Source organism: Bufo gargarizans, chromosome 5 (genome assembly GCF_014858855.1).
Source record: "Bufo gargarizans isolate SCDJY-AF-19 chromosome 5, ASM1485885v1, whole genome shotgun sequence".
Lineage (NCBI taxonomy): Eukaryota > Metazoa > Chordata > Amphibia > Anura > Bufonidae > Bufo > Bufo gargarizans.
The window spans coordinates 69,879,918-69,907,123 of NC_058084.1; the positions used below are offsets into that span (position 1 = coordinate 69,879,918).

The 27,206-nt window shown below is 43.2% G+C and overlaps 1 protein-coding gene across 2 annotated transcripts in view; it reads left to right on the plus strand.

The window, feature by feature from the left end:
* Positions 1-27,206, plus strand: part of LOC122939589 (polyamine-modulated factor 1-binding protein 1-like) — a 340,683-nt gene that overhangs the window by 41,968 nt on the left and 271,509 nt on the right. For both annotated transcript variants that reach the window (XM_044295697.1, XM_044295698.1), the window contains exons 5-8: positions 3,200-3,283; positions 5,696-5,863; positions 12,342-12,584; positions 13,605-13,835. In XM_044295697.1, coding sequence (XP_044151632.1) covers positions 3,200-3,283; positions 5,696-5,863; positions 12,342-12,584; positions 13,605-13,835 — 726 coding nt within the window. The remainder of the gene's footprint in view (positions 1-3,199; positions 3,284-5,695; positions 5,864-12,341; positions 12,585-13,604; positions 13,836-27,206) is intronic.

Genomic DNA, 27,206 nt, shown 5'->3' on the forward strand with positions numbered 1-27,206 from the left:
AGGACATGTCTTATCCTTTACAGTGTGGAGGCACAGACCCAAAAGCCCACGGAAGCGCTTCGCAGTGTTTCTGTGGGCTTCTGATCCTTGCCTCTGCCCCGCAAAAGATATGACATGTCCTATCTTTGGCCGTATCTTGCATATCGCAGACCCATTTAAGTCAATGGGTCTGCATCCGCAGCATGGAGTGCACACGGCCAGTGCCCGTGCATTGCTGACTGCTATTTGCAGTCCGCATCACGGGCACATAGCCCTTACGTTTGTAGGCGTGAGCCCTAAATTGCATTTGACAAAGATGCTAAGTTTAGTACAGTTCTTGAAAAGAGCCACATGGCTTCAGGGCCCAGGCAATGTACAGCACTAAACTGGCTGCAAAATAAATATTCAAAAAGCTACTGCAGTTTATAGAAGCATAAAACATGTCTGATACCATAAACTGTATTGAAAGAATATTCCCATCTTGTAATGTCACAGCAAGGATATCCCATAACATTATGACTAGTGAGGGCTTGACCTCTGGGACGCCCTCAATCCTAAGAAAAAAGACTAAAGGGACCAAGGTCCTTTTAGGATTTCACCTGCACATCCTAGTCACCCTTTTATGTTTACCTTCCTTAGTTTTTCCAGAGGAAGGTATAAAGCTCCTCTGAATAGCAGAGACCAATTTATGAAAAGACTAGTAAAATGCCTTCCTGACCCTTACATGCTTTCAGAGAGATTCCCCAGCTTCAACGCTAATATTAGTAACCCTGTATATTGTCCTTTTCAAGGAAGATGGAAACCATTTCTCCTATTCACAATCCAGTATAATTACTGTAAGGCTAAGGGTACTTTCACACTAGCGTTTTTGTTTTCCGGTATTGAGTTCCGTCACAGGAGCTCAATACCGGAAAAAAACTGATCAGTTTTATCCCCATGCATTCTGAATGGAGAGCAATCCGTTCAGGATGTCATCAGTTCAGTCACTGAACGGCGTTTTGGACAGAGGAAATACCACTGCATGCTGCGGTATTATCTCCGTCCAAAATTCCGGATCAGTTGCCGGACCCGGCATTAATTTAAATTTTGAATGTTTTAGTGCCAGATCCGGTATTAAAAATACCGCAATGCCGGACCCGTCCTTCTGCTATCTGTTTGCATGCAGATTGCCGGCGATGTAACTGCTTTCCGGATCACTCTGCCGCAAGTGTGAAAGTAGCCTAATTCCTGTTTGAATGAGCACGCTGCGTATTAAAGGCATCTTCTGGTCGCTGACATTAAAGCCACACTTGTTATAAAATAACAACAACAAAAAAAAATCTCTGCTACTCATTTCTTGTATACTTTTCTGATCTAGTGCAAAAGCTTTGTCCCCCCACCCCCCATGCCAGTGATGAAATAGATTTAGGCTACTTTCACACTTGCGTTAAAGTTTTCCGGTATTGAGTTCCATCATAGGGGCTCAATACCGGAAAAAAACACATCAGTTTTGTCCTAATGCATTATGAATGGAAAGCAATCCGTTCAGTATGCATCAGGATGTCTTCCTTTCCGTCCCTTTTACGCATGCTGCAGTATTTTCTCTGGCCAAAATTCCGGAACACTTGCTGGATTGCCGTATCTCGCATTAATTTCCATTGAAATGTATTAATGCCGGATCCGGTACCAAGTGTTCAGGAAATTGCCACACTGACGGATCTGGTTTTCTGGTCTGCGCATGCGCAAACCTTTCAAAAAAAACTAAAAAAAAACTACGGTAAATACCGGATCCGTTTTTCCGGATGACGCCAGAGACGGATTCGGTATTTCAATGCATTTGTCAGACTGATCCGGATTCAGAAACAAATGATATCCGTTTGCATACGGATTTCCGGATCCGGCAGGCAGTTCCAGCAATGGAACTGCCTGCCTGATTCTTCTAACACTAGTGTGAAAGTAGCCTTACTTACATGTGACCATTGCAGTCTTTCAGCGGTCATGTACCATTACTGTCAGCACAAGCCGAGTGAAGCAGGCAGTGGGTGTGGACCCACTGTGCCAGCTAAGTGGTTTGGTTTTGGATTATCCCTAAAGGCTCATGCAAACGACCATTGGATGCTTTGCGGTGTGCATAGATACAGATACCGGCTCTGTGAATTTGTAATTTTGCAGAATGGAACAGCTGGCCCCTAATAGAACAGTCCAATCCTTGTCCATAATGCAGACAATAATAGGACATGTTCTATTTTTTTTTGTGTGAAACGGAGCGGACAAGTTTTCATCCTTTAAAGGGAACCTGTCACCTTTTGCCACATCTGCCTTCAGGAACAAAACAATCGTCAGAAACACACTGCTCGCTACTCTCAGGTACTGCTGGCGGCTTTAGATGGTTTTTGGAGGTGACAGGTTCCCTTTAACTCCTGTATTGGGATCTGGTTTTCACTGCAGGGGACCCACTAGACCGCTACCTCTTGGAATATTCTTGGTGTAATTTTCAACTGACCCACAGAGGTCAGAGAAACCGGGGCGAAGCACCAGAGGGACAGGCAATACTCATGGCCAGAAACAGCCCGAGGGCAGGGCAGGCAGAGTTTGTGCATGTAATGTGAAACAGGTCTAAGCTCCGGGCAGACAGCTGAGGATTAAAGCAGTAAACAGGATAAGGTCAGGGCAAGGAGTGTAGTAGCAGAATAGGTTAACAGGTAGAGGTTCGGTACATGGGCAGACAGTCTGAATAGCACACCTTCACTTGCTATATTAGCAAACTAGGGACCTAAAGCTCAAGCACCCTCCCCTGGAGTTTTGCTTCCATATCTGGAAGATTCTGTGATGGCTGCTGTCTGCTGCGATCATGCATCACTTCCATTTTCTTTACTAACATGATATCATACCTAACACTGAGTATAATATCTCTAGTATTTTCTGCTTTATGACCTTGAAAAAACACACGTTATGATGCTGAGTGAAGGGGTTAAAGCGGACAGGTTCAGGTCTAGCGGCACTTTGTTGAAGGGTTTGTCTGTATCTGTATAACTTAGTGTTGCCCTTTGTGTGGAATATCTAAGGAATCATACACTGAAAGGAACCAGCCAGGAAAAGAAATGACACAAAAAGGTTGAGAGCACAATGCCTTGACTTGCTCAAGTTAGTTTTGAATGAAGTTAGTTATTCATTCCGGTGTCTTAACTCTTGCTCATTGTCCATCTGTATTTAATTTTGAGATTTCTTTTTTTTTTTTTAGGTTAATAACAGAGATCAAATCATTTTACAACTTAAAACAGACTTTAAAACATCACAGGAGAAATATTTTGGCACTCAAGAAGAAGTAAGTACTGTGAGAGTTTAGACTGGAACGTCTGTTCACAGATCATTCTTCAGACCATTCTGCCATAGCTGTTGGTAAGATGGAAGTGCTCAGCTCCTTTCCTACCATTTTCCCTGTGCACGGCACAGCTACATGTGGTACACTCCTCGAGATTTAATAATTGGGAGAAGGCTTGTCTGTCATTTTGACCTTTGTGTTACCCATCACACAGTGTGCAACAGTAAACCATTTTAGATTCGGAGAAGGAAGTTGGGGTATACACAAGTCACTTGGTTTAATTCAGTGCAAGCCAAGCTCTGACCTTGTTGCATAGGAACAATCTAAATGATGAATATGTGCTGTCACAATAGGACGGCACTGCTTATTATTGGAAATCCTCTATTAAATTAATGACAATTATGCAATCTGGATTTTTTTCTATGGTTTGTAACCACATAGCCCTGAATTTCTTACAGCAGATACAGTATACTGCAGAAAACATTTAGCACACTTTAGTGCCTTTTTGTCCCCCTTTTGAATGTTATATTTTTGCCGTTCTGAGAATGAAATAAAGAAATGTTCCTATCATAAGAAAACGTCAGATTTTTTTCACTGTCAGTCTCATAAGAAACCAATCAATAATAACTCTAGGTATCTAATTTCTTTCTCTGCTCTGTGTAGAATGGAAGAGTACAAGGTCACATTAGAAATCGCTCATGCAGGTATTAAAGGGGTTGTTGTCCTCAATATGTGCAATGCTACGCCTTTTAAAGTTTGTGGGATTGCTGTGTACAGTGCTTGGCTATCTCCAGCAATGTCACATAGTTTGAATGCAGCAACAGTGCTCATACTTGATCACCACTCCATTGGAATGGGTCTCATGGACCCCCTATTCTCAAAAACTCTGGGGGCAAAACAAACCAGTGATCGGACCCCCACTAATCACGGAAACGGGGTCCTATGTCCCCCATTTGAATTGAGCAGTGGAATTTAGTAAATTTGGGGGCAAGGAGGCTTGACAGGACTTAAATGGTAATTCTACTTTCAACTAACTTTGCATCAATCAATAGTACAGGTAAATATAAGAAACCTTGTAATATGTCTTATCAGAAAAAAAGTCTTTAGTTTCCTTCTAGTAGCTCCTCACCCGATCCCTCTCCATAAACTTCTATGGGCAGCATGTCTGTGTGTCTCTCACTTCTTCCCTCCTCCCATTCCCTTCTCTGTAGATTTGGGCTATGGGCAGCAGGTAATCTCACCCTTCAGTGAGTTGGCTGTATGTCTTGCCTCTCAAAGCCTATTTATCAAAGAAAGTTAGTTGGGGTGGGAGGAGGAATTTTTCTTTGATGAGATATATTGGAAAGTTCCTTAAATTCACCTGTACTATTGACTTATGCAAGGTTTGATGAAATGATAACAACCATAAGTCAGATATTAGTGTCCAAAAACCATAAACCCTACCATGCTCTGCATAATAGTGCTCCTGAAAGGCAAGCGTAGATCAATAATCAATAGTAGTACTTACATGGTCGCTATCATTTCAACATACTTTGCATAAATACGTAGTACAGGTGAATAGAATAAATGTTGTAGTATATCTTATCAGAGAAAAATGAAATTATATGGCAAAGAATGTGGCTAATGAACCAAACAAGTTTGAGTACTATGCTTTAAAAATGACCACATACGTAATATTGCAGACTATGGCTACTTTCACACTTGCGGCAGGACGGATCTGACATGCTGTTCACCATGTCGGATCCGTCCTGCGGCTATTTTGCTGTGCCGCCGGACCGCCGCTCCGTCCCCATGGACTATAATGGGGGTGGGGGCGGAGCTCCGGCGGTGCACGGCGAAAGCCGCCGGACTAAAAAGCCTGACATGCAGTAATTTTAGTCCGGCGGCCTTTCGCCGTGCTCCGCCCCCGTCCCCATTATAGTCAATGGGGACGGAGCGGCGGTCCGGCGGCACGGCAAAATAGCCGCAGGACGGACCCGTCCTGCCGCAAGTGTGAAGGTAGCCTAAGCAGGGATATGCCCCACTGACAAGGGAAATGACAAAGCCCAATTCTCAATTTATCCATACGTTTCCAGGAGCAATAACAGAGGAAAGACACAACACTTAGTTCTAAGAGTTGTTCTTTTTTTGGGCAATGTAAGTAGTTTATTAATCGGGAAAGGTGGCAGGTCTTCAGCAAAGTTTAAAACTTGGTAAAGTGTTAGCCTACTTTCTACCGTATCTATCATTAGCCAACTATACTGGAAGTGCTGTCATGAGATCAGATCTCTCAGCTGGAGTGCTGTATGAATAGTTATAAAGCATAATGTCCAGTTTAATATAATACCCTGTAATGTAAAGAAATTGATGTTTTTGTCCCATTACATTCCACCAGGTAGGAGACACATCCGTTTTTAAACAGTTTTAATTTTACAGTTGAGTTTTCAAGAGGCAGAAGTTTCAAGACTCCAGCAAAGGATTAAATCTCTACAAAGTGAATCTCGGGAATTGTGGGAAAAATGCAATGATCAGGAGGATCGATTGAATCAGGTTGAAAAAGCAAAGCAGCAGCTCTTGCATGAAGAAGAGATCCACCTTGGCCAGGTAATTGGAGAACTGTGAATTAGCAGATGGGTGTTTTTTTTTGTTTGAAATAAGAATAGAAATTACCTTATTTTGGTATGCTTGGTCAATCCGATTTCTGAATAAATAATAGGTTAAAGGGGTTGTGCAGTGGGTTAATATTGGTGATCTATCTTCAGGATAGATCATCAGTATCAGATTGACGGGGTCCGACTTTGCACCCTTACCAATCAGCTGTTCCCCGCTCTACTTCCTCTTCAAAATTGCCTGTGTAATTACTGCTTGCCCCATTAACTATTCCTCTATAAAGGAGACAGCACAGTTCACTTAACTTCGACAAATAGTTGTGATCACGCTGCAGCACCTCTAGAAAGGAGACAACACACAGGTAATTTTGGAAGGACTGTAGCACTTGCATGCCACCCTTTCAAACAGCTGATGGCCCGGGGTACTGAGAATCGGACTCTAGATGATCTGATATTGATGACCTACCTGAGGTTAGGTCATCGATATTAAAGGAGTTGTGCAGCGATTGATATCGTCAGGATAGGTCATCAATATAAGATCGGCAGGGGTCCAACCCCTGGTACCCCCGCTGACTTAAATGTTTGAAGAGGAGGCAGCGTTCCATGCGAGCGCCACTTCCTCTTCATTACACTGCCCTTCATCACAGAAGTGCAGTGTAATGACAAGTACATGCTCCATTCACTTGAATAGAGTGAGTACTTGTAATTACATCACACCACCGCTCCACAGGAGACGACATGTAGTGTGAAGACCAGGAAGTGGCGCTCGCATGGACCCTTCTCTGCAAACAGCTGATCAGCCAAGTGTTGGACCCCGGACAATCTACTATTGATGACCTATTTTGACGATAGGTCCTCAATATAAATCGCTGAACAACTTCTTTAACCCACTGCACAACCCCTTAAAATTTGCCAGAAGGGTTTTCCAGGGAGAATAAAAAAAATTTAAAAAATTTATATATATAATATATATATATATATATATATATATATATATATATATATATATATAAAAAGTCCCTGACTGTTAAAAAAGCAGCATTGCTCACCACCACCAATCCCACTCCGCCATTCCAATGTTACTCTTGTCCCCGCTGCTGTCCACTTCCTGTGCCTGCTCGACATGCAGTAGATGCCAAGGAGGGCCTGCTCTTCCAGCCACAGGCTGAGGCGGTCAGTGAGCTGAATGGTCTTTACTGGTATTTATGGCTTGTTTGTTTTTTTATTTTTTTATTTAACATCTTTATTGGTATGCAAAACAAATACACAAAGTAAGTTCAAACTCAATATAATTAATACCATTTCCCCCCTAACCCTATTCCCCCCCCCCCCCCCCCTCCCGTGATGCGTCCGCCCCTCCCCCCCCTTAGAGAAAGAACAGAGAGGAGGGGAGAAAGGAAGAGGAGAGGGAAAGAAGAGAAAAAAAAAATTCTGGCTTGTTGAGGTGGGACAGGAAGTGCAGAGCAGTAGAGGCCGGAGCAGTGTGGGAATGGCATCGGTCATTGTAGTCTGAAGCTTCGTGATATAGGAAAAAAAACTGTTCTCCATTATTCCATTAAATAAAGCTCCTGCATAGAGATTCAACTATTTTCGAAGTTGTATCATGCAGAAGCAGAAAGTGTTTCTGATTAAAGATGAAGGAGATGCCTAATTGATCAGTAATGGAAGATCTTTGAACGTTGAGTTGCTCAAAGCAGAAACTTCTCATGTACATTGTTTATGCCCTTTAACTGGGAAAAATATAATTGTTCCATCAACTGTACAATTTTCCATTATGCAGACTTCCCATTCATCAAGCTAAATACTAACATCGTGTGAGTGAAGTTGACAGGTTGCAAGGATGGTTTAAGGAATTCATCTTGAGCTTTTACTCTTCCCAGATCTTTGAATGTTCTGGATTTTAAAAGTAGACATGGGATCAAATGCCATATATACATTCAAGCACGTTTTACAGTGTGATGAGATAATCTCTACAACAAAGTTACTCCATGTGCTCCTCTTACTGAAGTGTTTAAACAAAGAAATGTAATGAAGGTTCCCTATTATACTATTATGGTGCCAGTATTCCTTCACTCTTCTCCATTACCACAGTACGGTTATGCTTTTAGCTACATTTATTCAATGCTTATTGTGGATCTAATGCTAAGGCTAAATGTTTACTTCTGTCTGGGATTATATGGCCTTGAAATATAACATTTCGGTGAGCTACTGCTTTTTCCTGTTTCACTTAGGCTTCTAACTGATTAGAACATTCAGATTCTTGAAGGTCTTCATTTTTGACTGATATTGACGAGTCGTTTGTGACCTGCATCTTTTTAGCTGTTGCCGCTGACCAGGCCCAAACTGGCAGTCTGCCTAAGGCTGGGTTCACACCTGAGCGTTTTACAGCACGTTCCTACGCGCTGTAAAACGCTCAACAAGGAGAAACCAATGCTTCCCTATGGGAATGGTTCTCACCTGGGCGTTTTACAGCGCGTATGATCGCGCTGTAAAACGGCCGACGCCCCAAGAAGTACATGAGCTTCTTTGGGGCGTCTTGTCGCGCGTTCCCGTACATAGACTTTCGGGAACGCGCGACAATGGGCGTTCGCTTGTCTCTGTATGCGCGATTGCAAACGCCTGTACAATCGCGCATACAGAGTGCTCCTTTCAGAACGCTCAGGTGTGAACCCAGCGTTACTGGGCAGATTCCTGGTGGCTGGCTGGCCTGCCTCTGTCAAAAAAAGCAGTTTTGCAGAGATTTTATACACATTGCAGCAAAAAACACAACTAAAATGGGTGTAACATCATAGTCACTTGGCAAAAGTGCTGCACCAGCACCATGGAAGAGGAGAAGGCCAAAGGACAAAAGAAGGAGCTGAGGAGGAAGAGAACACAGTCTGGAAGGAGGTGGAGGAGGACGACAAAGACAGAAAGAAAGTGGAAGGAATCACCATTGGGAAGCAGTATGTGAGCAAGTAGAGGGTGTCATGGGAAGCTGTATGAGATAAAGGGAGAACCTTGAGGAGCAGTATGTGAGGAAGTCGGGGGATCATGGAGAGAAGTATGTTATAATTGGGGGTCAGCCTGGGGTGCAATTTGAGAGAAAGGGGGCTGTTACCATGGGAATCAGTATTTGAATAAGGAGGGGGGACCATGGGAAACATTGTGTGAGAAAGTGTGGGGGTCACTATTGGGGGCAGTATGTGAAAAGGGGGGTCCAGTGTGTGAGAGAACCATGGGAGCAGGCTGTGGGATCATAGTGTGAGAAAGAGAGGCCATGGAAATCAGTCTGTGTAAGAAAGAGGGGGCACGGGGAGCAGTCTTTATTGTTAGTCATGTGGGAGGGCACTGGAGGCACATGGGTAGCTGTGGGTTGCTTGCTAGTGTTGTTGTAAGTAGTGTGTCTATGTGCAGTCGGCCATGACGGGGTGTGCTGGGAGTTGCAGCTATGCAACAGCTGGAAAATCACAAGTTGAAGACTGCTGATTTTTAAAATATTAAGGCACCCAGACCCCTTTGTCCGCTCAGATATTTCTATTATTGGAAATCTCTGAAACAAAAACAGTCATTCTAATTAGGTCTCATGCACATTTACATATTTTCGGTCTGCATCTGATGCGTATTTGTGGATTGGATGTGGACCCATTCATTTCAATGGGACTGCAAAAGATGCAAACAGCACACCATGTGCTGTCCGCATCTGCATGTCTGTTCCGCGGCCCTGCAAAAAACATAGAACATGTTGTAAGGGGTCGCAACCACATACCTCTTCAGGACACCAGGATTAAGGTACAAACAACGCTTTTATTTGGCACCAGCACAAACATAAATGATACAAAATAAACACCTGCCCATCTAGGCACTACCTAGTACATAAATAGTATCCCTGACTCCCCTACAGAACACAGGTCACACGTGACATCAGGACCGGCTTTTCAGCCAAACAGTCTAGCAGCCTCCAGGCTGTATCTACACCATGCACAGTTCCACCCTGGGAAGAGATTCTGCTACACAGCCTCGTGGCCCCTCAGTCCTGGTAGCTGAGACCACACAGAGCCTCTGTTCATGATCACAGTCTCCCCCAGACTGACATACTGGGAGGTGCTTGCTCAGGTAGAAGAGAATACCGGTCCTGGAAGGCTGTGGATTGGCAGATCTCACTTCCAGTCCTATCTGCCAATCCAACTAAAATCCAGCCCAGAATTAATAAACAAAACTGTCTCTGCAAACTATGCTTTGCTGAGACTGCTGAGACGACTGCCACTCTCTGGATTTTAGCTGTCTCACCCATCTGAGGTACCTGAGTGGGACATACACGCCTTCCAGCACTGTTCCCATTACCACAATGTCCTATCCTCTTCAGTCTTGCTGGCATAGATAGGAAAACTTTATATTTTTTATGAAAAAACGGATACTGAAGAAGTTCCTCTCTCTACACTTCCCTCGCTGCCTTCCCCATATACTGTATAGGTAAAGCTGACCATAAATACTTTTTATATAGCTATATACTGCCCTGTCTGAAATCGGTACACTGTCATCAGTGAGCGCTGACAGTGTCAGTGCTATCTGTATGATCAGCGTTCTCGCTAACTAACTACTGTAGCTGCCGGAGATGCAAGAGATCACTGCCGGCACTCTTACATCTCCCAGTGGTTAGTTAGCGAGCCCCCTGGGCCTACAGACCACACTGACACTGTCAGCGCTGACAGTGTACCAATGTCAGACAGGGCAGTATATAAAAAGTATTTATGGCCATCTTTAGCCATATATGAGTGACGCAGTGCGGAGTGAGGAACGTCTTCAGTACTGCGCTGAACAGTGACAGTCAAATGCAGTGATATTTTTTTTCATTAAACATGCTAAATCGATAGTACTATAGAGTAAATGTTCATGATCACATTTGTCCTACGCATTTAACAAAAACAGGCAGTTACACTTTAAAATCAGATATTCTAATTTGATTGTAAAGAGCCGCTTTGTTTCAGTAATTACCACCACTAGATTGTAAGTATACCTTCACATCTATATTCCTAACACCATCACCCTAGCCTATTTCATGAAATACTCAAGGAACTAAACTTGACAAATGTTGGCTTTTGGCTCTCGGTATCTATGCTGCATAACAAATTAAGATGATTTTACAAGTCAAATTGGAAGTGATGGGGGAAAAAAATGCGCTGACCTGCTTGGAATAAGCAGGATGTGGTATTTAATCAGCTACTTCTAGAATAAAAATTAGTAACTAAACAATACGCCTTTATGTGCCTTTCTAGAATCTGATGAACGGAAAAGTCCTTCTCTTTCTTGTCCTTCCGCCTTCGCCTTTATAGTCTGATCTCTTGTGTGCGTCCGTGTGGTAATATATGCAGCATAACTTCTCCCCGTGATCTTCATCCTTCCTTTTTATTTAATGGCATGCACATCCAGTCGTTCCCTACTGCATATTAAACAGCATTTCTCCGGCTTGATGCTAATATCTGGCTACAATGGTTATCATTGTTAGCTTTAATTTTACCGCAGTTATACCTATTTTTATCCTTTTTGATAGCGTTAGGTTACATATTCTCTTTTTCACATATGATTTTCAAACACCTAGACATAGGTTATGATCTGTATAAGGCATCTAAATCTGACCAATAACGTGACGATTTGCAGCCGCTCCGAACATTATTCCAATGTGTCAATTACTACAGTTGCAGCATTTCTTAGCCATAAGTAAAGCAAAATTTTAAACACTTCTTTAAAGGGACACTGACAGGCCCAATAACCATAATTAGCTGTACACATGCACGCACAGGTCTTTTAATATGCATTAAAAACATATAAGTATCCCCCCTGTCCACATTATAAATACAGTAAACTCATGTTTTATAACCTGAAGTAATCGCTTTTCTTGCTGCCCAAGGGGCGGGGTTTCAGCTCCACTTGCGCCCAGCCAGCCTCAGCCCAACCGCCGTTTTGAAGCGCCGCCCAGCTCATCAATATTCACTTTCAGCTTCTGCGCATGCGCCCGGCACCCATAGCTTTCTATTGGGCATGCGCCGGATCTCGGAAGGTCGGGGACAGCAGAAGCCGCCCAGCGAAGTGAATATTGATGAGCTGGGCGGCGCTTCAAAACGGCGGTTGGGCTGATGCTGGCTGGGCGCAGGTGGAGCTGAAACCCCGCCCCTTGGGCAGAAAGAAAAGCGATTACTTCAGGTTATAAAACATGAGTTTACTGTATTCATAATGTGGACAGGGGTTATATGTTTTTAATGCACATTAGAAGACCTGTGCATGCATATGTACAGCTAATTATGGTTATTGGGCCTGTCAGTGTCCCTTTAAATACTTCTTCTGATGACAGGTTTTAGTGCCTCATACATGACAATTATCATTAATGATCATCTTTTACATTTTGATCAGTTTTTAATAATTTCTACATTTATGACCATAACCAAATAAAAATATCCAAAAGGGCAACAATTGATGGGTAAAGTCTTCTATTTCAGATCCAGAACTATACGATGATTGTAGAGAAACTTCAGAGTGATCTCGATCAAGCCAAGCATTCTCACACTGCTGACTTAGAAAGGTGGAACCAGAAAGCTTCCCTCATGCAAAAAGATCTGATCTCTGAATCTACAGAACATCGAGCAGATCTTCTGAAAATACAAGAGTGCAAGGATAAAATATTATCTCTTGAGGAAAACTTAGAGCGCGCCGAGCTTGTGTACCAAGATACAAAAACGAAGGTAATGAGTCAAGCATGAATTTTTATATTAGGATGGTATTAGCTAGTGTAAAGATGTATGCAGTGCTGACCATCTAATGTGTATTGGGGCCGCCCAACTCTCCTCCTGTGGCAGATGTTCGGGCAGATAAAGAGAAGACTGTTGGATTTCAACATGCCATATCCTTCGTTATTGGAAATAAGCCACAGTTTGAGGAATCTGGAGGCGGGTTCTCCCCTCTCCACAGTCAGAATGCATACATGCTCAGCTGAGGCAAGAGGGCATGTGTATCGGGGGATTGGGAGAGAGAGCTATCTGCTGAATGCTTGTATCGGATGTGTATGGCCAAGCATGAAGAGGTATCTAAAGGGAAGCCTTGGTTTGCACAAGAGGGATTTTCACCTTTAAGCGGTTCTCTGAGACCAGGAACCCCTTTTTGCATGGCTACGCAGGGTGCAGGGGTTAAAAAAAAAAAAAAAAAAAAACTCTATTGTCACCGTTACTCCAGTCCCAGAACTAAACTCCCTTCTTTCCTTCTAATCTGCTTCCAGTCCCTGCTTCATACCAGTCTATTGTCTCAGTGGTGACATGTGCAGACAGGTCACAAGACGGCAGCCACCTCTGAGGCCATTGATTGGCAGCTAGTGGTGAGGTGTATGTAAATGGTACGTGACAGAGGAAAAGGGAGCTCAGCGCTGGAAATGGAATGCCGGTGACAGGTGGGCCTTTTTTAACCCCTGCACCCTACCTAGCCATACAAAAAGGGTTTTCCAGTTTTTGTGAACCCCTTTCATTAAACTTTATTTCCAGGATGGGGCTTAGAATGAAGCTTCTGGCACCTGAATTATGAAGTGCTTGTAATTGTATTCTACACTCTAAAAAATGATGAACAGCCTATACCAGGCTGGTCCCAGATAACTGTATATTGTAAAATTAAGTAGACATGGTGCAGGAACAAGCTTCACCTTTACATGTGGCTTTCCTACCACTAAGAAAACTCTGGAGCAGACAAAATGTACATGTTGCTTTCTACACTGCTAGATGGAGACGCAAGAAGAAACAATAAAAAAACAAAATCTGGAGATGAAACAACTACAAGAAGAGGTCCAAAAACTTGAAAAATACAAATTAGAAGGCCACAACCAGGCCAGAGCAACAGAGTCTGCCCTAGAACAGTATAAGAAAAAATATCGAGCCACTGTGGACACCATGAAGTCACTGGAGAAACACGTTGGTGCTCTACAACAGCACATGACGGCATCTGCTAGCGAGGTAGGGAAACCATTTACATGGCTGTCACATTAATTGGTATATGGCGTAATGTAAATTCCTGGCTGACAACAGCATTGTGTAACATATTCTTTAGCAGGTAAAATGAACACTTTTGGTGTCAACTGATCAAAAGACAGGTGTTTGAACCTCTGGGTTACTGGTAGATTTGGAATATTCTGGGGAAATTCTGGGGAATACTTTGCTGCATTTAAGCTCTGCGTTCCAGTCTGTGACCCTCCCATCCTCCTTCACCCTCTGACTACCTGAATCTTCTGTGCTGTGGAGTCAGTCTCTATATGCTAGAGTCACATGAGGCTGTCGTAGGAATTCATGGAGAGCCTGAATCCTGGTCCTCACTGTAGATGCTGTAGGATTCGGGTAGTCAGAGCCATGGTGTAATGGTGGTCAGGAGCGGAGAGTTTAATTAGGAAGTCCAGCATAATAATCCTGTCGTACCAGATTAACAACAGTCCTAACATGCTGGATTAACAGACAAGGACACAGCAATGGTTTATGACGATTGTTATGAAGTCATGTAGTCAGGCACCACCTGAGCAACAGTACATCTCTCTTATTTTACCTGCTGTTCTGGAATATGCAGTCATCCAGCGCCTCTGCAGTCCTAACATGGTAGATTATCGGATCTACCTGTTCCAGATGGACAACAGACCGTACTCATTCTGCTCACTGCCACCGCTTTTCTTGCCATTGCTTCCGAGGACAGAAGGACGCATCATCCTCAGAGGCTTCATGTGGTAGGCGCTAATGTGGTCAGCGATTGTAGTTGTACAGCTGGTGGGTGGTAATGATCTTGGTGAGCATGGACAGCACCCCTTGGTACACATACTTGGGGATTCTGAGAGATGAAGAGCTGCCGGAAGCTGGCCATCTTAAAAAAAGGTTGTACAGCGCCCGTTTTAGAACTGGTCAGCGCTGTCCAGTGCAACCACCCCTGTGATGTCACTAAACTAGTGCGGCAATTAAAGGGGTTTTCCGATTGAATGGTGGGGGTCCAACACCCAGCACCCTTGCCGATCAGCTGTTTGAGAAGGCACTGGTGCTCCAGTAGCGTGGCCTTCTTTCAGCTTTTCCTAAGCGATGTGATATCACGTTCATTGCTCACATGGCTTAGGAGCAACTCGGACCCATTGAAGTAATTGAAGTGAATGGGGCTTAGCTGCGATACCAAACACAGCCGCTATACAATGTACGGCGCTGTGTTTGAGCATGGAGAAGGCTGCAGAGCCCACAAGAGCACCAATGCCTTCTCAAACAGCTGATTGGCGGGGGTCCTAAGTGTCAGACACCGATCAGATACTGATGACCTATTTCTTAAAACCTTTTTAAGAAACAATGATATTGCCATATCGGTGTTTCCTAATACCGTAGTATGTCGCAGACACAGGTATATAGCCCAACCCTACTATATACAAGGTATTTTATTCAGCTGCGTAGCCTAGAACTCCTCTTTCTTGTACTGGTGGTTAAATGGGAAATGTTCAAAGTATTGCTCAAATCACATCTCTCATGGATTTAATTTCAGCAGCAAAAAATAAAAATAAAAAAATGAACAAAAAGTATTTGTGTCACGAACATATTTATATTGAACATGGACTTTTGTACAAAAAGAATATGAACTTTTTATTTAAAAAAGTGCTTTAGGACAACTGTAAATGAATGATGAAAGGCAGTGATGTTTGAAGAAAACAAAATCTGGAATTAATTATTTTTATCCGTAACAGATTAAAATAGTGTTTTTAACTTCTACTATGATAGCGCTCTGAGTAATACTGATCCCGTTCAGCCACATTTAGAACTAAAACCTATCTCTCAGGATGCCTGGTAGAGAAATAATTACTGGCCGAGATCAAAGATGACTTTTTAGAGGGGAAAAGAAGTAACAAGAAAATGTGCCTTGTCGTTTTTACTTTGTAAGAAAATAATCTACTAATGACAAGGTAAAAGAGAGCACTTGAGCAACCTTCTTATATTCCCGCGTACCTACCTGCCTGCATCATTGTCTATGGTTTCTTAAAAATGAGACAATTGTAGTTACTACAGTTGATTTAGTGCCCTAATACAGTAATATAATAGAATGTTTTTTTCAATATCTATCTATATATATATGTATTCACCATATTTTGCTTTATAAGATGCACTTTTTAGAAGTATATTATGGAGATTTTTATGGGAACTTTTTCTGAGGATTTTGGTCTGGAATCTGCCACAAACATTTACGCGGGATAGTAGCAGGCTGACAAAGATGTCCTTCTATATTCTGGCTGATTATGGATAACATAGAAAAAAATGTTGAAATCAGCATGTACCATAATCTAATGATCTGTAAGAAGTTATGGGGGTGGAGGTGTTCCTCAGAAAGGCCATGATGACTGGTCCCCCTCCTGGCTTGATTGACCTCTCATAGGCTGGGTGCGTCATCACACGCCACCTCCAGCGACATCCGGCGCGTGCCAGTACACAGATGAAGCTGAGGACGGTATACCTTGTTTTACTGCAGTTACACTTGATGTTGCTGGAGATGACATGTGAAGATGTACTCTAAATGTGGGACATCAGTCGGTCCAGGAGGTGGAGCGGCCAGCATGACCCTCCTGTGGAGTGGCTCCACAGCATATGGTAAATCCCTACAGGTAAATCCCAACTTACTTCGGCTCATCGGAGCCTATACATTTTAATACTGTACGGAGACGAATCTCCGTACAGTGTTATAACAAATTTTCTCTTCAGATGTAGCATCAGAAGTCGCTTCTCTCATCTCTAAAGAGAACTTCCTGAGCTACACTACTGCCTATACCAGCGATATATGTGGATTTCTTTTTTTTATATTATTCTAAATAATTCACAGTCATGATTTTGACCGGTTCCCCACTACAATTTTGAGATGATGATGCTATGTAAGATATGTTCACACGCAGCAGATTTGTTGCAGGAATGAGTTCCATATGGGACAGTTGTAGAAACAATTCTGCTGCATGTGAACATACAGTTTGAGTTTTTTTTATATTTTTTTTTAAATACACTTCCTAATTTAATGAATACGTGAAAAAGAAAATCTAACCCATAATCTAAAATGCCTCATTTTGTAATTTCTCTGAATTGTTTGTTTCTGTTACCGTAAATGACTTTCCTCCATTATTATGTTGAGTAAAATAACCACTTTGCTACCAAAAGACCCAACAGGCTGCACATATGCCAAATCCCCCGGCAGCGCTTCCCCCCCCAGTCTCCTGCACATGGCACAGTTGTTTGTTTCTGATATAATGCTGGCTGCTGTCCAAGCGGCTCATTCCGCACATAGATTGTAGAGCATGGCCACGTGCCAACTTCTAGTGCGCCTTCTGTGTAATGAGCTCTGAATTAAGCATCAGTGCCTGAGGAAGTGTGTTGTGGGGTAGCTCTGCCTGGAACATCGATAGGAACAAAAAAGTTAATTACTGTTCTCTGCCATTGTGCAATACGTCATTACTTTTATATGCCTGCTAATTATAGCTAAAACAATTGAGGAGATCTTGGCTAATTAGAACACTCGAGGGACCGGAGACACATGCCAAGAATCACTTGGGCACTGTTAGAACGAGTCAAGAGAGTTGGCTTTGTTTCATGTTGTCGTGTAATTGAGACATCTGAAGAGAATAACAGGTTTTTGGATAGTAAATGAGCGCTGCATAATTTTTTCTGAGTTCTTTTGTAGCGATGAATTTAATCAGATTACTTTTATAACCGTAATTAATTTTATCAGCTGCTAACGAATGTTTCCAGGGCATCGTTGACAGGCTACATTAGAAAGTCAAACAATCTATGTGTTGGAGTGCTCTTCTTTCCAGGCCAAGCAAAAAAAAGCTATTAGAGGGTTTTTTCCGTTCTTTCAGTAGATATGAACTATTCCTGTCCAGGGTGAAGATTTATTCTAGATTTATTCAGTGCATGCCTGCTGTTCAGATCAAGGGATCTAGGGGTTGGCAGAGGAGTCCTACTTCCCTGTGCAGTTTAGGGGCACCAGAGTGAAGTGATGGATGTAAGAAACACTTTAAAGGGAGTCTATCATCAGTTTTGACCATGCAAAATTGCTGAGAGCACGAAGTAGGGGCTGGGAAGAGCAGTACAACCATACCTTTTATTACCTGGGGTAGTGTGGATATGAACTTTTATTCTGCCAGCTTCATCTCCTGCAAGTGCCCAGGAAGCGGAGCTTCAGTGTGAAGTGCTTGTTGCATTTATCTGCTTCTATGTGACAGCTGTAGTAGTCCAGTAGTCTCCTGGTTGGATGCTATGGCTGAAACTCAGGGGATGCAAAAAGATCTTCACAGTGAAGCTCCTCCTTCTAGACACTTGCAGGAGAAGTTACTGGGAGAATACAAGTTCATACTCACGATGCTCCTGATAAGAAAAGCACTGCAAAACATATGTTTGAACTGCTCTCCCCAGCGCCTGCCTAGTGCTGTCGGCAGTTTACCATGGTCAGAGTTGCTGGCAGGCTCCCTTTGAGAGGTCTATGCCAGGCATCCTCAAACTGCGGCCCTCCAGCTGTTGTAAAACTTCAATTCCCACAATGCCCTGCTGTAGGCTGATAACTGTAGGCTGTTCGGGCATGCTGGGAGTTGTAGTTTTGCAACAGCTGGGGGGCCGCAGTTTGAGGATCCCTGGTCTATGCAGTGAGTCTTTGTATTGGACAGGGTAAAATCACAGAATCTGTCAGTAACGAATATTTTTGTTGGTAGCGTGTCTGAGAACTATTAGGCGCCTTGCAGACGAGCGTTCCTCCCGCAGCGAGTCCGCAGCGCACCTCCCAGCATTGACGGGATTCACATAGCATCATAAATCAATATGATGCTAAGTAACCCTTACAGTTCTGGAATGTATTGGATAACACTGCCAGCATTATGCCAGTGTTATCCAATACATTCCCGAACTTTAAGGGTTACATAGCATCATAAATCAATACAATGCTTTGTGACTCCCGGCAGCGCTGGGAGGTCAGGCCGGGAGCTGCGTTGCGGACTCGCTGCAGGAGGAACGCTCGTCTGCAAGGGGCCTTAATGTGACTAGCATTTAGTGAAATGTATAGCTTTTATATAGCTATAATGGCTACGTTGCAGGAAAATACTATGATATCTCATTGGTAAGGTTGTGCAGATTGTTATATAAATTTGTTGTCCAGTGTTCACATGTGGCTGGATTCTCCATTGGGGTCCCTAGCCCACACTATGGACACCTGAATCCCTGTTTGTGGCTGGAACTACTATTACTATTCTCGTGGCTATTATCGCACACCTTCTCCCTCACACTTCTCCGTGGAGCACAGGTGGCAATTTTTTGCGGATCTGCAGAACACGGACACCAGCAATGTGCGTTCTGCATTTTGCGGACCGCACATTGCCACCACTCTCATAGAAAATGCCTTTTCTTGTCCGCAATTGCAGACAAGAATAGGACATGTTCTATTTTTTGGCGGAACAGAAGTGCGGATCCGGACAGTACATTCTGGCCCTATTGAAAATGAATGGGTCCGCACCTGTACCACAAAATTGCGGAACGGATGTGGACCCATTTTGTGGACCCTTGCAGATTGTTTTGTCATTGTACTTTGTGGTTTCTAACACTATGGTTAAAGCAGATTTCAGTTTTTACAATAAACATACTGAGTGAGCATCCATTAGACCTTTCTGCAGCCAGAAAAATGACGTTCTAGGAAATAGAGCTCTTTGAAGACCCACCTATATCACAAGTTGCCTAAGGCATTAAAGTGGAAAGTCAAAATGCATTTATACATAGACATCCACTTTATTATTGATATTCGTCTTGGGCTGTGTACACTTGTCTTGTTTTCATTTATAATGGAAAGTACAGCACTGTGCTGGATCAGTCGTGTTGTGACAGATTTTGTTCATATGTCCGGCCACAAGGAGCTTCCACTGGAAATTCATCATAAACTCAGTAACCCTAAAAGAGGGATATACAGGAAGAGGGGTGCGATCTCTAAATTTGAGAAGATGTGGGCTGCTAGGATCGATACCCCTGGTCTAGCTTCCCAGGAACTTCAGAGATAACGTTTGGGCCTAGTGTGTATTGTGTAGTTGAGGCTGGATCTTACTCCAGCGCCATCAGTGGGGTTGGCGCTCAGTACGGTGGTTGACAGCTCCATATCTGCCTTAGTAGAGAGCCTTTGTGTTATTAATGCCAGTAAGGTACTCTTGATGAACAGGATCCTCTGTTAAACGCTTTGGCGAAGTGGACTTTATAGGCTACTACTGATCAAGAACATCATTGGAATACCTGCATGTTTTGGGGAGGGGATGGGGGGTTTGAGATGTTCTTTATTTGTTTGTGAAACAATTTTATACCTTCAATAAAAAGACGCAATTTGGAAAAATTGTTGAGCATGCCACGCTATTCTTATTTTTGAAATGACGGACACCATGAATGACTCTCAACTGACAGATTATAAGTCAGTGGGGTCCGTCAGGTGCTGCTGATGTCCATAGTTGGATGGATCCAAGCTGTCCGTTATTTTATTTTTTCTGCCGCTACGATGAAATAGAAGAGCGGAAATTGTAATAGAAGTGTGAACTAGGGCTGCAGCTATCGAATATTTTTGTAATCAAGTATTCTACCGATTAATCCAACTATGAATCGAGTACTCTGATAAGAAAAAAACTATTCAAAAGAATGTTTTCCTTTATAAAATTCCCCCCCCCCCACCTTCCTCAAGTGCCATCAGCTGCACCCCCCAACCCTTGCCACCAGGTTCCCCCTAGAGTGCCACCATCTCCCCCTCCAGTGCCACCATCTCCCCCTCCTAGCCATCAGTCCCCAGAGTCAGTGAAATAAAATACTTGCCTTTCCTGTAGGGGCGCCGCCGACACTTCAGCCTCTTCTTCGCTCACTGCACTGTCCTCCTGACATCACACAGCGTCAAGTCATGGTGTACGCTTATGTGCCTTACATCCTGACGATGTGTGTTTGTCAGGATACAGTGCAGCGCTGTGCGGGCCAGCGGGAGACCATGGAGCGCGAATAATAGCAAGCGCTTCACTCATGCACCATGGTCACATGGCACAAACAAATCCTCGATGCAAAAAATGTTTTTTTTGTCGAGTTACTCGATTTAACCGTTTCAGCCCTAGTGTGATCAGAGCCTTATAATGAGGTTTGTTGGGATTTACTGGGGTTTGTTTTCAGCACACAAAGGATAACGCATCATGCCGGGCCTCCCAACGGGTGTATCACCTGTACTGACTGTGCAGCAAGGAGCATGGCTTTGTCTCACAGTGATTGACCACACAGTAAGGGCTCATGCACACAAACATATTTTCTTTCCGAGTCCGTTCCTTTTTTTTTTAAGGACTGTGTGCGGAACTATTCATTTCAATGGGTCGGCAAAAAAAAACGGAAGTTACTCCGTGTGCATTCCGTTTCCGTATGTCCGTTACGCAAACAAATAGAACATGTCCTATTATTGTCCGCATTACGGACAAAAATAGTAGTGTACTATTAGAGAACAGCTGTTCCCTTCCGCAAAATCATTATCTTTTGCGGATCTGTGTTTTGCGGACCGCAAAATACATACGGTCGTGGTTTCTATGGCCTCCACAGCCTAAACGCAAATGCTAATATTACATTGTTTTATAATTGTCAGTGTCACATAAAGGCTTCTCTCTCATCAGTATTCTACAGCAGTTTTTAAAAACAGATTTTCAGCACTGTCCTATTCTAGATAAAATTTTATAATTTTGTATGTTTTTATGTTGATCGTTGCATTGCAATGGTCAAAATCCATAGCAAGTACAGAACAGTTTGCCGTTGTGGTGTCTGTGTGTGTAAAGGCCAAGGCACATGCATTGTACTGTACACATTTGCTGCATGTGAACACGGCCTAAAAGGCAACTTCTAAGAATCTTCGCTATCGACACAGATTCGGCCTGATGTTTCTGTAATTCACTATATGAAATCTGGTGGAAGGGTTTATTTCCTAATTCTGTTCTTTAAGTAATTATGACGTGCTTTGTGCAGAGAGGGCTGTTAGCACTGAGTAAAGACTTAGCTGTCATTGTGTTACAGTATTTAAGCCGTCTTGTTGTTTTACTCTTTTTTTTCCTGCTTTCTGCTAGTCTTTACCAGTTTCTTTTCCTTCCCCTAGATATTTACTTCTGTCACATAATAGGATCTATTATTAAAATGGTATAAAATATTGAGCGATTAAAGTGCAAACAAATAATAAACTTTCATATTTAAGTGCATGTAAAATAATTGCTTTCTATTCCCTTAGTCCCTCTTTCAAAGCATTAGAATCATGATTGTCGACACATATCTTACTGTATTCAACTAAGTCCCCATTGTATCTCTGATTAAAAGTTGTAATTAGAAGCACAGCCAGCTCGCTTTATTTCTTTTCATTGCTCATAACTGAAATCATTTTCTTTAAATTGTCGTTATTTAATAAGTGGGGGCAGGGGGCAATCAACATTAGTAATAGGTGGTGGTTGTACAGTCTCGTATATAACTTTTGCTGTAGCATTGCAGGCTGTTCCTATGTGACCTCTTCTACATCGGGGTGCAGTTTTCTGACATACTCTGTTGTATCGAGGACCTTTACTGATGTAAAACAAGACAAGATTAAATGCTTGGAGGAAAACAAATGGCAATATGTGGATGTTGGGAGATGTAGTGTTCATTTCCCCTGCAACATAGATTCTCCACCATCATACAAAAGGAAATAAAGTATGGCGATGAATGGACAGATGGCAGATTTGCTGTAGATTTTGCCTGTGCATTTGTGCAGGTAAACTTTGCAATACAGTACAGGGCAGTTGGATGAAAGTTCATTACAGTGTAGCCGGAAATTCATAGTGAATCTATTTTGCCGCATACTTCCCAAAAAGTTGCAACAAAATCTGAGATGGTTAATATCCTGAACGTATGAGCTTACCCTTAAAGGGGTTTTCTGGGATTTTGATACCTATTCGCAAAAAAAAAAAAGGGGGGTCAGTCAGCACATCCCAATGCACAGGTGCACGCTGCCATGGCAAGAAACAAAGAAAAAAACACAATGCAGCGGCACTCTGCACACACAAATAACGTAGAATAATGTCATAGTTATAGAAAGTATTCTTCTGCTAATGCTATGCTTATTTTGTAAACTTGAGATTCTTGTACAAAATTATTTGGGCCCGTCTGCCAAATGTCAAGGCGATCTCGGTAAGACGGGAATCTAACACTAAATACTACCTGTTATGTTCCATGATGGCCACCATAAAATTCAGGGAGTGCAGGTTCCACATGCATGCTGGGTCCACTCTGCTTTTATCATTTTTGGTGCCAAAATATTTTCTATTACTATGGCATTGTTGTACTTTATTTGGTTTGTATTTATTTCTCTATCCTCAGGATAGGTCATTAGTATCTGATCGGTGGAGGTCCGACACCCGGGACCCCTGCTGATCAGCTGTTTATGAAGGCACCGGCTGTGGCCTTATCTGTGCACAGTGGTGTACATCATACAGCAGCTGTGCTTGGTATTGCGCTCAACCCCATAGAAGTGAATAGGGCTGAGCACGACACCAAGCACAGCTGCTGTATAATGTACACCGCTGTGCTTGGTAAGTTGAGAGAAGGCTGTGGCGATGACAAGAGTGCTGGTGCCTTCTCAAACAGCTGATCGGTAAGGGTCCCAGGTGTCAGACCTCCACCGATCAGATCCTGATGAACTATGCTGAGGATAGGTAATCAGTATCAAAATCTCGGAAAACCCCTTTAAATGATGCCAGCTGAAATGAATAGGATATCTGTGTAATGCATGAACCTTTCTAGGCTATTTTAATTTGCAGCTTGATGTTTGACCGCAGATCTACTGATCCAAACTCACAGCATCATAAGGGTCTATGATCCTGTGACTTTGGGTTCGTAGACCTCCAGTCGGACTGGGGACACGGGTAGATTTTCTTGCAGGTTTGATGCACTTTTTGGAGTCAAACCTAAAGTGGATCTTCCAGGAGGAAGGATTTATATATTTCCCAGTCCTTTAGAATCTTTTTCTGGCCTTGTCTCAAACATCTGCATCAAAATCTGCCCGCCATACTGCATCAAAAATCCATGTAAAATCAACTTTATAGGGATAGGGTAAATCTGTAATATTTTGAAGAGTGTTACATTGTAGCAAGTGCATGTGGCTTCACAGTAACTGAAGGCTTCTCTGGCGAACAGCACAGCGGGGGCTGAGAACCAAATGTGACTCCCAAGTCACCGGTAGGTAAAGGTCACCTGGACCATGGACAGCGATGCATCTAGCTTCTCCTAAAGTCCAACAGTGATGAATTCATGATTCAGAAGGGTTTTCTTAAAAAAGAAATTTTCACTGATGACCAGCAGTATCTGATCGGTGGGGGTCTGACACACTGGACCCCCGCCGATCAGCTGTTTGAGAAGGCTCCTTTCACCCAAAGTCAATTCTCTGGGGCTGAGCTGCGCCTAGGCCATGTGACCGATGAACGGTGTCGTCACTGGCCTAGGAAAGCAGAGAGTAGGCTGCATCGCTCACAGATGATGCTTGAACAGATGATCTGCGGGGGTCCTGGGTGTGGGACCCCCACAGATCAGATACTGATGACCTATCCAGAGGATAGGTCATCAGTAAAAACATTTCGGAAAACTCCTTTAATGTACATTTATAAACAGTATGATTGAGATGTATTCTTACTGTAAAGCTGTACGCCTATGAAATTCAAGCTCTTGCTACTATGCAGCTGCCTATAAGCGTGTCTCGCTTTCATTCTGTTCTGCCAAATTGAGCTTAAATTAAAAGTGGGGACATCAGCAATGTTTGCAGCAGACACATCTCCAGTTATCTCGTGAATTAAAATAAATGCCGTTCAAAGAGCCACAAATATTTTGAGTTCTTTCCATCCCTGTTTAATTTGAGTTAATCCCCCTTTAGCCAGATCCCCGTGAATAGATCCTCTGTGTCAGTTTTCTTATGCACTTAAGACCATAGCAGTCATATACTCTCTCAGTTTTCCCTTTTCCATGAAATATAATTGCCTAAGCATTTTAGTATAGATCAGATTTCCCAGTCTCTTGGTCATCGAAGTTATTCTCCTACGCACGTAATTAGACATACAACTTCAATTAACAGTAATGGCAGACATGATGGCGGGCAGTGCGCAAATAACACAAAGTATTAGCTTTTTAATACAACATAAAGTCACTTACATTTTGCTAAAATTATGGTCTGTACAGACAGCGCAGAGGGACAGCAGTGTAACACGCACTACTGATTATAGTTTTTTCTTTGCTACATTTTACTTGTTAGCAAAATATTATAATATTTTTTATAAAGGGACTATGCTAAACGGTCGACTGCGATGGGTAAGGCCTGGGCGATCAGTACAAAACCTACCATATAAGGAGCGGCATGTACACTATAGAAAAAAGCACCAGCCTACGTGAGCTCCCACGGTCCCGGCCACCAGAGAGGCTGGCATTTTTTCTTAGTGTGCAAGCACGAGCACCACTGCTGGATTGTAGGTTGGTCATAACTATGGAAGCAAGCAGTGCATGTTATGGAAAGCCAGCAAAGGAGGCAATGTGGACAATCAGAATACATTAGTAAGTGTCTGATTTTAACTTTCTCTACATGATAAATGCTACTTGCTGAAGTGAGACAATCTCTTTAAGACCGCCCCCGTTCAACTGTCAGTGACTGAGAGCTATGTACATATGTATACACACTTAGGCTTCATGCACACTAACGTATTTTCGGTTTGCATTTTTTTATGGATCAAAAAAAATTTGCCACTTGGAAGCGAACCAGAGTTAGGTAAAAGGTTTTTAACAGTAGAAATGAATTTGATTCGCTCATCCCTAGTTATTATTCACATTGCCTCCTTTGCTGGCTCGGTTCATTTTTCCATAACATGCACTGCTTGTTTCCATAGTTATGACCACCCTACAATCCAGCAGTGGTGCTCGTGCTAGCACAATATAAGAACAAATGCCAGCCTCTCTGGTGGCCTGGACCGTGGGAGCTCATGTAGGCTGGTGCTTTTTTCTATGGTGTACAAGCACAGCCATGCTGCTGGACTGCAGGGTGGTGGTAACCATGGAAACTGTCTCTGCATAATAAATGCTATTTGCTAAAATGGCAAAACCCCTTTAACTCTTGTATCTGTGTTCCGTGCCGGAGCTTACCTCCTGCTTGAGTCCTGTACTGGTTTGTTAGAGCTTACATGGGTGTCTCGCCTCCCTTGTGAGGCAGCACGTACACGCCCTCTGTCTCCCCTCAGCCTATGGCTGGATTGCAGGGAGTATTTAAAGGCGCTTCCTGGCCCAGGAAGATGCCTGAGCAGCTCATGGTCACTAGCTTGTCTAGTTCCTAGTGTGAAGGGTTTTTTGGAGTTCTTCTGTGTACCGGACCCTGCTGTTGGATTTATCGGATTTTACTTGTTTGCCGCCTGCCTCTGACCTTGGACTTCGTTTATGGACTTTGTTTGATCACTGCCTGCCCTGACTCCCGACTTCCGTACTTCCCCTCAGTGCTTGCACCAGTATCTTTGACCCCCTGGTCAGCTGCCACTGACTCGGGGACTGCTCTGGAGTGGCACTTGCCAATAACCCTAATGGTCCAAGCCTATCCTCGCCATCAGAGGCTCTAGTGAAGACCAGGTAGTTGCTTAGTCGCACCCCTCCAGAGTATAGCCAATCAGTGGCACGGTGGGTCCACACTCGCTTGCATAACATTCATATTCACACTACTCCTGGTAATAAAAGCTACACCAAAAGTATGTTTGTCCTGCTAACAGGACAATGCAAAAACCAAAGCTAGGCAGCACCTCCTAGCAAAGTGAAATACATCTGCAAGTGCTAATCGACTGGGACTTCAGTGCTTGAAGAAATACAGACTAAAGGCAAGCGAGTTCCACACTCCAGCAGCTCCAATCCTGACCTCCAAGCACTGACTGAGTCGCATAGCATTATTTGATTCATGATGCTATGTAGCCCCTTAGCATTCTGGACTGTGTTGGATAACACTGACAGCATTATGTCAGTGTTATCCACATTATCAATATGTCAGTGTTATCCATGCTGAGAACCCCACAATCTCCAGAAGAGGCACCTGTGTCACCTGCTTGGATGGAATGGTGTTTGAAGGTACAAGTCTTTGAAGTCTCTGACAGTCTCATAGAGTTGAATGGATTGGCAGCAGACATTTGCAACTGCTGCTCTCTTGAAACAGGGGAACACAGGACCCCCATTGCCATGATTGGCCGGGGCCCCAGCAATTGGACCTGTGCGGATCCGACACTTATTCCCCTTATCCTTTTGTGGATTATGGATACATGATTTTTTCTGTGAAAA